At 42.5% G+C, this 11,364-nt stretch overlaps 1 protein-coding gene across 2 annotated transcripts in view; it reads right to left on the bottom strand.

Moving 5' to 3' along the window:
* Positions 1-11,364, bottom strand: part of POGLUT1 (protein O-glucosyltransferase 1) — a 13,836-nt gene continuing 2,472 nt past the window's right edge. For both annotated transcript variants that reach the window (XM_083439275.1, XM_083439276.1), the window contains 9 exons: positions 10,468-10,611; positions 7,532-7,667; positions 7,283-7,404; positions 6,441-6,500; positions 5,287-5,386; positions 3,304-3,362; positions 1,738-1,905; positions 1,519-1,575; positions 1-300 (listed from right to left, as the gene is read on the bottom strand). In XM_083439275.1, the coding sequence (XP_083295401.1) occupies positions 144-300; positions 1,519-1,575; positions 1,738-1,905; positions 3,304-3,362; positions 5,287-5,386; positions 6,441-6,500; positions 7,283-7,404; positions 7,532-7,667; positions 10,468-10,611 (1,003 nt within the window). In that variant the 3' untranslated portion in view covers positions 1-143. The remainder of the gene's footprint in view (positions 301-1,518; positions 1,576-1,737; positions 1,906-3,303; positions 3,363-5,286; positions 5,387-6,440; positions 6,501-7,282; positions 7,405-7,531; positions 7,668-10,467; positions 10,612-11,364) is intronic.

Genomic DNA, 11,364 nt, shown 5'->3' on the forward strand with positions numbered 1-11,364 from the left:
TTTGGTAAAATAGTTTAATACAGTAAGTAACAATAACACTTTCTTTCCTCTAAGCTTGAAGAAAACCGTTCTGCTCTTTGGATTTCACAGTGTCCACAAGTCTTGGTCCTGAACTGGAAATGGAACAGTTTTTAAAAATATTTTTACAGTTCTGTTTTCAAGTTTCTGGATGAAATCTCACTGTAGTGACTCTTTCGTTTAACTTTGTAAGTTAGGGTTTTGGAGTATTCAGTCAGAAGTCTCTCCCAGTAACAAGAGATATCCTCCATTCGCAAGTGGTCCATGATGAACTGGCGACCTCTAGAGGCAAGAAAGACAAGCAAAGAGGATGACAACAGTTGGTGGCTTTCATACCTCAAGAACTAAGGGTGAAAACGGGCTTAATGATCAAGGAACGGGAGTGCTGTGAGGGAAGGGCTAGGGATCGCTAACAGAAAATTATCTGCCCCATTAAGCTAGAGCTCTCAGGTTTCCTTGGGCATGAAGTTATGATAGTTAATTTGATTTTAAAGAGAACAGCAATAATGTTTGTAGGGAGAAACTACAGTACAGAAACCAAACCAGTCACTTGCAGCAAATGCAAGGAATTATAAGACATGGTAAGGATTAACATTTTGTGGGATAAGCTTTCATGGGCAATTTTTGTACATTTGGAAGGTACATTCAGTCCCCATATCTTAACCTCAGCGCATCTCTGTGTGTTTAAGGTGCCACAGGATTTTCATCTTGATCATGTTGAAGATCCCAGAGGTGGGAGACCTTTGACCCACAAGACTAACTATGCCTGCCAGGTCTCAGAGAGCGGCCTGCCAGGGCCTTGTGGGCAAACCATGCCCATCTTTCCCAGGCTCAACATCAGGCACAGGAATGTTCAACTCATTTCTTGAAACTTCCATCCACGGCTAAAAGGGAGAAGAACTAGGAGTGCATTCTTCCTCTACATCAAAAAGTCAATGCTTTTTTAATTTAAGAACTACTAAAAAACCACTGATCCGCATAGTAACTTTCCCTTTCAGGAGTGGTCCTCTTTTCCAAAGCAACAAACAGTAAACTATCTCCTCTGTTCCCCTCATAATAATGCCCAACCTTATGCTGAACATTCGTTACAATTATTTGAAGGTTAGGTATATTCCCCACTCCTCATTGCATGAGAGCACATACCCAATCAGGGTTTTGTTGGGATGGGTTGACCTGTATACATAAATTGGAGTCACTGAGACCACTGAATTTAAGTTAGTCATGTCCACTGATTTCAACAGGTCAACTCAAAGTATGACTTAGGAGAATACGTATCTGAACACGATACCACACTTAATATCACCACTGAAGGAAGGAATTTGGGATAAAATTTCACTGACTGTTTAAAAGGGTTCTGAATATCATTGCCCTTGAGCCTTTGCAAGTTTTATTTTCAAAAGCTATCATGACCTCTGCCAGTCATCACAACAGCTGGTGCACTGCAGTGGGAATAATTGCCTCATGGAAGCTACACAGAAGTTACATATAAGGAAAACTTACCTCTTGGAAATTTCTTGGGCTACCTCGTCATTTTCTCTCACAAACTGCAGCAGCTCCCTGAAACAAAGTGGGCAAAGTTGTATAACCTCCAAGTGAATGTATCAGCAAGGATGTTCAACAAACAGCTGGTCTGGAAGCTCCCATGGTACAATGATGTTTCCATCTCAGTACGCAAGGAGCGGTTATTATGCCACTGCAGCTTCAGTTTCAACTTCTCACCTGACATCAGAGAGATCTGATTTGACTGGGATGTAGTGAACCCAAGGTTTCAGCTGAGGGTAGAAGAACTCCAGCCAGTCTTCCCCAACATGAAACACCAGCGAGTTGCACAAAAAGAGATGCTTGAAGCGGAAACTGGCAGCCACACCTCGGAAGTTGAAGAGGTATCTGTATAATAAAAGCAGACACCATCTTATAATATTCCTTCTCCTCCAGTAACCAGTGCACTTACTTAATCATTGAACAAAACTGGGTCATGCAGCTTTAGGTGAATTTTATTCTTCTAGAGATTCAAACTTGTTTGAATTACTTACAACAATTAAATAAATGCTTGCACGCTCTTTAAAGATCTGATCATTGTTCAAGCGGGACTAGATCAAAGTTAGCCAACAAGGTGCCTGCCAGACATAGTTGGACTACAACTCCCATCATCCCCAGCCAGTGGGGCCAATGGGGTCAGAGTTGATGGGAATTGTAGTCCAGCGTCTGGAGGGCAGTAAGCTGCCTATCTCCAAAGATCTGTTACGTCTCCTTCATATAGTTCTATGAGAAAGGCATAGCTTTTCTTCCTCAACTTGCTTATGTACTACATTAATTGCTTTACAGAAGGGTTATATGGGAAGAAGATACACCATTTGACTCTTGCCACAGAGTATCAAAAGACAAATACGGCAAATCTAAACTTCTGTAACCACAGTTGCTCCATCTATGGCAGTGCTTCCCAAATTTGGGTTTCCAGGGGTTTTTTAGATTACAGTTCCCATCATCACTGGCCACTGGTCCTGCTAGATAGAGATGATGGGAATTGTAGTCCAAAAACAAGCTGGAGACCCAAGTTTGATGCAGGATGCAGCATCAAAACACAAATGCAGAAGTTACTCTGCTTAAAAAAACCTCTATGCCAGAATCCATAATTTCTATTCCAGGCACCATTCTGCTCTTCCCAAAAGACCTCGGGGAAGTCATTTAACACACTAGTATTGCAGGATCATCATCTACATGTGGCACTGAAATATCTCACAGACATACTCAAGGGACCAGAGATGAGAGTGCCTTCGGTTTGCTTTACCAGAAGAGCTGCTGATATTCCACAGAGTATAATCATATCAGCTACTTATTATCCTTAGTAGCACCCAGGGGATATAGTGGTTCTTTGGGATTCCTTGAATGCCTTCCTTAAATTACAATAACTAACACAACTGTGTGACAGAAAGTTTTCATAAAGGTGGAGCGGACAAGCAATTCTCCAAGGCACAAACAGAATGCATATATTCCCGCTTGTGAAACAATTCAGGGTAAGGCAAAAGGTGCCAATAGCAGCAGCATGGCGATAGGAGCAAATGCCTTGTCTTGCAACTAATGGTTAATTGAACATCTTTATGGTCTAAAGACTTTTCCAGTATCTATTTTAACATAAAACAAGATAGATAGATGAAAACAGTCCCAATAAATTCTAGACGGACAGTTCAATCCTGCGCATGTCTACTCAGAAGTAAATTCTATTATGTTCAATGGACTTTCCTGACGTATTTATGAATAGAATTGCAGACTGACACAGTTACTTACTTGTATTTACAGTGGTCTGTTAGTGGAATTTCCTTAGCTGGTGGTTTCCCAAGAGTGTCCTTTAGGAACAATAGATACATATATATTTATTTTAAATTGTTGTTATATATCATCTACCTACTGACTACAACCAAAGTGAAACATCATAAGCGCAAGTAGAGTTTCTGTTAAGATTTATTTTCAGAAGGCACAAAATTAGAGTCCCTGTTCCTAGGGAATAAACCTGGAACCTATCACAGAAAATGTAATAGTCCAAATATTTCTAAGGATGCAGTCCTGTACATTTACTTAGAAGTAAGCCTTGTTGAACTCACCTGGGTTTACTTCTAAGTAAACATGCACAGGCTTAAGGTACATTTTTGTTTTTTTAAGATTGCAAAAAGCAGTGGTTTCTCCTAATCCATTTTCTTGGCATGTGTATATCTGGAACTTCATACTTATTTTAGTGCCAGTCCAAAGTCCTCTTGTCACATGTTCCTTACAAAGGGGCTGGAGCTGCATAATGTTTCCTCACAATGCAGAGCAGTGGGTAGGTCAGTTACAAGCTCATTGGATCATTAAGGTTCACAGCAAACCGTCACCTTCATCTAAGTGACAATTCCACTACAGTCCTGGTTATTTCCTCTTCTGCAGCTTGAAATGCAATGCAGATATTTAAGCGGAGAAGTTCCAAATTACATCCTATAGAACATGCCACTCAGTCACAACATAACTAGAGGATGGCAGAGAGACACAACTGGCAAGCCACAAAATAAAACCAGAGCACGAGAATGATTAGTTATGTCATAAGGTAGATGCCAAACCAAGCATCTCAATGAAAATCAAATCAGCCAACAAGCTATGGGACACTCAACCAAAAAAGAATCAGAATTTGCCTATCTGACACATTCCTATTGGGTAGGGTTGCCATATTTTAAAAAGTGAAAATCTGGACACTGCTGGAAAAGTTGTGCTGAAAGCCACCCAGAGTGGCTGGGGAAACCCAGCCAGATGGGCGGGGTATAAATAATAAAATTGTTGTTGTTGTTGTTGTTTGAGCTTTGCCCAGATGCTGCTTCTGACTGCAGTATTCTGGCTATGTCCAGAATTTCAGACGTATGGCAACCCTGCTACTGGGGCACAACCAATAAATTAAGGCAATGCTTAAGATTAGTCACCCCTTAAGATTTCACACTTCCTCCTCAGCCACACACCCACTTCCCAAGCTCCACTCCTCACCAGCCTTCCTCTGGACCCTCCTTGAGTTCTTTTCCCTGCCTGAAATGTCCTTGAACTTTCATAATTCACCACCACCACCACCACACCCTGCTTGCCTGGATGGATGGAGGATAGGGAAGACATTGTGAGTGTGCGCAGGAGCAAGTCTAGTCACATTTCTTCCTCTGCCTACTTTTTCCTCTGGCCCCAACATGTGGCCCCTGGAAAGCTGCCCAGAAGGGAATGTGGCCCTCAGTCTGGAAAAACATTCCCCGCCCGTGTCTTAAGACAATATATCCTCCTTAACACACTCTCCCAGAAAAAGTGTGTGACATTAGGCTTCATAATTAAATCAAAGTGCCATCAGCACGACATGAATCCAGGGCTCTGGCTGTATAATGCTCCAATGTCTTACTGCCATAAATGTAGTTCCCAGCACCTAATTTAAACACAACACTACTTGCGAATAATCTCCCACAGTTAAGTTTGTCCTTTCCTTTTCACATATCCAATGGCACTTTTACACCGGGCTCCCAGGAGAACTAACAAGTAGTCAACAGGAGACATTTCCCCCCATCCTTTCAATTCATACTTATTGTTGAAGTGAGGTTCTTAACCTGTGCTAGTGTTGGCAAGTATGGAACCATGGAGGAGTCATTATTCCAGCCTATCAGTGTGTGATCTTATGAATGTGTCCTGAAAAACAGGGGCTCTCTTCCTGCTGAAGCCAGACTTTGAAACAACAGAACACCCCTTTTCTAAGAGAAAGGAAAGAGCTGTAATTACTTTTTCGGATTTCCAGGCTTGGTTCTTCGTGTACTCTGCGTCAACAAGGTCTGGATTTTCTCGAGAAAGAAGAATGAGGGGATCCCGCTCTGAACTTGTCCTACCAGTGAAACCACACATAAATCTGTTAAACGATGTTCTCCATGGAAGACAAACTTATCTAATTTACTGAATATGCCGCAGGAACGATGGTAGGAAGCTGAGCTCCATCAATAATTAGATGAATACATAACACATCATTGCAGATATAAGCGGGTGTGAGGAATGTTTACCCCTCCAGATGTTGCTGGACTACAACTCCCCTCATTCAGACCACTGACCATGCTCATTGGGGCTGATGGGAACTCTAGTCCAACTTCTGGAAAGCCACAGGTTTTCCACCCCTGAGATACAGAAGATCTAGAATGTATTTTTGCTTCTTCACTGCATCCAAACACACACAAAAAACCCACAAGCCATCCTGTCATCAAGAAAGTATGAAAGTTATGTTTGAATATAATAAAGCAGAGAAGGAACACGAACAAGAAGTGCAGGAAACTAGCATTTCCTCCACCTCAGCAAAGCCTAAGCTGCTCTGTATCTTGTATATGTAAATCATTTGGGGGTCTTTTGTTTTGAGTATGTTTTGAGTAAAATATTTGGAACAGTGGCTGCACACTAATAGTTACCCAAATGCAGGAAAGACAATCAACAGTTGAGAATGTTAGTACATAGTACAGCTGTTTTGTGACTCCCTGGAAAAGACCCTGATGTTGGGAAAGGTTGAGGGCACAAGGAGAAGGGGACGACAGAGGAGGAGATGGTTGAACAGTGTTCTCAAAGCTACGAACATGAGTTTGACCAAACTGCGGGAGGCAGTGGAAGACAGGAGTGCCTGGCGTGCTCTGGTCCATGGGGTCACGAAGAGTCGGACACGACTCAACGACTAAAGAACAACAACAGCTGTTTTACTAGGTAACAATCGCCCTGTTCTGAACTGAAAATATCAACCCCTGTTGAGAATGTGTCGGAGCCCTGTTTCTATCATTTGTAAACATTAAATCTTCCTGGGCAACACAGTGCATAGCCCTAGTCTTGTTAATGCCCTGGTTTTATCACTATACAAATCATCGGTAGTATATCAGTGTTAGGAAGTGGGAACTGAGCTAACCCACCTGGACCCTCGGAAATAGGCTTTCGAAATTTTCTTCTTCCAGGGCCATTTTTCTGCAGAGCTAAGGAGAGTTTGATCAGTACATGATGTTAGAAACATGGACATATAACACCTTAGTAAGAGAAGCAAAGAAATCCATCCTATTTCTCCGAATCCCTTCTTTGGTTTTAGGTTAAGTAACCTCAACTAAACAAACCCTGCTCCATGCTATTAGTTGCATCACCCATTATTCTAGCAAGGCATTTTACCATTTGATTAATGTGCCACTTCTTTCACATCTAAAATTGATGACACTGGAGAGAAACTGGTCAGTTTGTGTCATATTTGGGAATCAATGTATTTATTTCCATCACTGCAGGATGTTCTAGAAAGCAACAATGGCAGCCTCTATGCCATTAAAGGCTGTGAAAAAGAGGGGATGTTAGCAAATTCGAGTTACTATACAGAGAAGCTGAAGTTCCCCTTAATACATACTCACAAAAATACCAGAACTCTTGCATCTTACTGTTGGATGTCTGCAAAGTCATCGCTACCCCAAATGCTAACTCCTGTTTGGATTTCCACCAATTTGGCTTGTTTAAAGCCCCCCAAATTAGCTGTGCAATCCCATACATGTGTACTTAGAGGTTAGTCCCATTGGATTTGATGGCACTTACTCACAGGTAAGTGGGTATAGGGCTGCAGCCTCAGCTGGCTTAGATGTCCCTCACAACTTACAAAGCTTGTGGATCACTGCCAGTTCTGATGTCATTCTTACTTCCACTTACAAAGTATGATTGATTTCTTAGAAAACACACTTCAGACTCCACAAAACAAGCTTCATCTTTCTCTCCAGAAACATACCTTTTGAGGCTCTCTCTCATTAGATCCCAACGTCCTAAGCCTGTTGGATAAATTGGCCAAACAGCTGGTCCGCCTTCCCAAAATGTCCAAGCAGGGTACATAATATCATAATATTCCAACGTCTCTCAGAAAATGGACAGACAGAAGCACATTAGTTCCTGAAAAACATCTCCGTAATGAAAGATATTCAAATAAGCGTCTTAGCTGTCCCCACCAAGTATGACCAAGGAGTTGTCCACTCTCTCTCACCTTACTGAAGGAGAAGATGGGTATCTTTGGTTTCATCCACTTGGGCACTTGGGGGTAGTCTCGCACATTGATCACCATCTCCATATCCGGGAGGTTGTTAATGATCTCAAGGATGAAGTGTTCAACCCCACTGCACCTGTGGATAGCAATACGTGCATGGGGTGGCCTTGAGAATTACTCATATCAAGTGAGACCTGCAAGAAATATGAAGTCCCAGCCATGCCTTCATCGGTCATCCTCCATTTCATTTCCCTTCCTACTCAGTTTTCAGATTTCTCCTGCAAAAGATAGTTAGTGTGTTATGGCCACTAACTACTGTATTTTTCACCCTATAGGACGCACCCTAAAATAAAAATTATCCCCCCCCCAGCTGCGGGGCTGGAGCGGGGGAAGCCCGAGCTTTTAAAAATGCACTTACCATAGTTTTTAGAGGAGAAAAACAAGGGCAGCAGGCTCCCTAGGCTGTGGATATCTGCCCGAAGCACGGGGCGCTCTGCTTCAGCGCGCCCCGCGCTCCGGACAGCAGGCTGCTATCCACAGCCTAGGGAGCCGTGTGGGAACTCCTGTGAGCTCCCCAGGCTTGCTGATAGCTTCCTTCAGTGAAAGCCTGCATTTGCCCCATAGGACGCACACAGATTTCCCCTTCATTTTTGGAGGGGAAAAAGTGCGTCCTATAGGGCGAAAAATACGGTAATACGTACTAACGTATTTTGTGGAGCTGGCTTCAAGCACCAGGCCCATTGGCAGACCAACTCTGTGTTACAAAGATGTCTGAAAACACGGCATGAAGGCTGACAACCCTGCTGTGTGGGAATCCGTTGCAGACAACTGTAGTGCCTGAAGACAGACAGTCAGGTCATGTATTCAAAGCAGTGACCAGAGGAGAAATGACTGCTGGGAGAAAAGCAGAGAGAAGAAATGCCATGGTGCATCTGCAGCAGGATAACTGGCTGCTTTCATTTGCCCCAGCTGCAATGAAACATGTCTCTCCCGTATTGGTCTCTACAGTAACTCTCCAACGGTTTGACTTTAACCCCGATGGCACACACTTTCCATTGTGTCATGAAACAGATGCCAAAATTTGTACTTATGCAAATATTGGGGTTTTATTCAGTTTTTATTGAAGTAAATGTCCCTACTGATTTATTGTAATGGAACCTCGAAGCAGTTTTCCCCAAGTCTGCCAATATCACCTCCTTGTACATGAGTAGTGCTGTTTTGGCTACCTAAGGGTGAACCCTTGAAAATTTTATAGACAATGTCGATGGAATTACTTGTCCATATGTTAGGACTCTGTGCTCTAATGACTGATACCTTAAACTCAGTTATATTGTGAAAATAAGCTCAAAAAAATTCAGAGAACTACCCGCATGAGATGGGAGGGATACACCAGTGTTAACTGTTTGAGTTAAGAGTCAATAAGTCCTGAGTTTGAGCCTCACCCACAAACTTACCAGGTGGCCCCAAGCAAGAAACTCCCCATCTCTCATTATCCCCTTCAGCAGTCTTCCTCTGCCTCACATTTGCACTTATAGGGCTTCATACAATTCAACAGAAGAAAAATTATACTAACTGGATATGGAGGGATGCTGTAAGGATTATTGAGAATGTATATACAGTGGTGCCTCGCAAGACGAAAAGAATCCATTCCGCGAGTCTTTTCGTCTTGCGGTTTTTTCATCTTGCGAAGCAAGCCCATTGATGGATTAGCGCTATTAGCGCTATTGGCACTTTAAGGGCTAAAAACGGCTTTTTAAGGCTTAGGGGATTAGCGGTTTTGCTGCTAAAATGCTTTTAGCAGCTTAGCGATTCAGAAAAAGGGGTTTTGGAGCAAAAAAAACCTCAAAATTTTTCGTCAATTTTCATCTTGCGAAGCAAGCCCATAGGGAAATTCGTCTTGCGAAGCGCCTCTGCAGACGGAAAACCCTTTCGTCTTGCGGGTTTTCCGTCTTGCGAGGCATTCGTCTTGCGGGGCAGGCACCACTGTATAGCATTTTTCTATCACAGATAGCGTTCAACTGCATGTTACTCAGAGTAGACCCATTAAAATTAATGAATGTGACTAAGTTTCTCCCCTTAATTTCAATGGGCCTACTCTGTGTAAAACTTTGTTGACTCCCACCCATTATTTTTGTCTTACTCCTTTCCTCAAGAACTACAGGTTCTCCTCCCCAGCCTGCACTTATATCCTCCCCGTATGGTAGGTTATGTCTTCTAGTTGAGTTTTGCTGTTGTGTGAGGATTTGAACATAGGTCTCACCAACCCTAGTCAAGCACCCAAACCACTACACCACACTGAAGGTAAAGTGTCCATGTCTTGAAGACCAAGACTTGAATGAAGGCACACCACACAAGCAGCAGAGATGGTGAAGGAAAGAGACGGTTGAATGCAAGGCAATTGACAAAAGGCTAATGGGGTCTCTCTAGGTAGACTTGAAGGGAAGCAGCCAAACAGAGGACAGAGAAAGGCTTTTATACCCATAGGACCACACAAAAAGCCCAGGGACTGAAATGAAAGAGGAAAGCAATAGGGACACATTGCAATGCTGGTGTTGTTTGCTCTTTACTACGACTATAAACCAAGCTGGGCGCAGACAGAAGCTCCTTCTGACACCCAAACAACTGTTTTTAGACAACTCAGCAAGTTATCCCTTTCCATTATCCTTGCTCCCAAGAGGCATTTATTGCCGATTTCTTTCAGCTTCTAACCCGCATCACCCCCTCGTACAACTAAAGTGCCATGTCAATATTGATTTCTCACAAAAGCAAATGCAATTTCTACATTTCAGGCAAAGCAATGCCTCATCAGTTTCTTCCTCTTACACTGGAATTTAGCCCTTTCAAATGTTTTCTGCTCAGTGACCCATAGGTTAAGGAGGCTAGGGAGATTTTCCTGTTTCTCTCTCTCTCTCTGATACATTCCGTATTGCTCTCACCTTGCAGGGAACATGCAATCATGTTCACGGTACAACTTCTTCTCAATGATCTGGTAGTGCGTCCCAAGCCTTCGACTGATTGCTTCTGACAGCAGCTCCTCGGAGATCCCCTCTCGGAAGGGAGCCAAGTCCTGTTCCCTAACTCTAAGGGAAGAAAGATTCCACCCATCATTAAACACATTAAGGAAAATTAGTATAACAGCTAAGTCATTCTAGGAAGGGGTTTTAGCATGGGATGGTTCAATACAATCACTTTAGTAGAATATATTGAACTTGCTGCCTTGCACAGAGAGAGAGGGAGCTGAAACAGGGAGCTACTTTAAACTATGAACACCATTGGGTCCACCTAGTAACAATATTACTATATTTCCAACAAAGACGCTATATTTCCTCTCTACATTTGGTTGATACACACAAATAATCAGAACCTATTTTTAATGACCCTGTGTCATTAAATATTAAATATAGGAATTAATATCAATATCAATTCAATTCTGTGTTGGGGGGCATTTTTCTCTGTTATAGTTGTTGTTTATTAAATTGCTATACCATCCTTCATCCGATTGATTGTGGATTGACATTTTAAGGTACTATATTTCAAGCTGATATTCTGTTGTGTTTAGTGCTTTATCACTGCGAGGCTCTGTAACAAGCAATTCATAAACAGGTGGTGGTGGTTACAATGTTAAATATTACTATTTCAAGACAGCACACGTTCCAACTAGACATGCCATGCAGTTAGCAACTGTGTGAATGAATTCCATGTGCAAAATTTGTTAAAAGCCAGTGGCAGGTGCTAATCCAGACTGGGACCCCAGATGGATTAACCCACGCATCAGTTCTCAATCTCGAGCAGGGTCCACCCATGCTATTTATTCTTTAAAAGAAACCTTCACA

Source organism: Podarcis tiliguerta, assembly GCF_965153285.1.
Source record: "Podarcis tiliguerta genome assembly, chromosome: 4".
Taxonomy (NCBI): domain Eukaryota; kingdom Metazoa; phylum Chordata; class Lepidosauria; order Squamata; family Lacertidae; genus Podarcis; species Podarcis tiliguerta.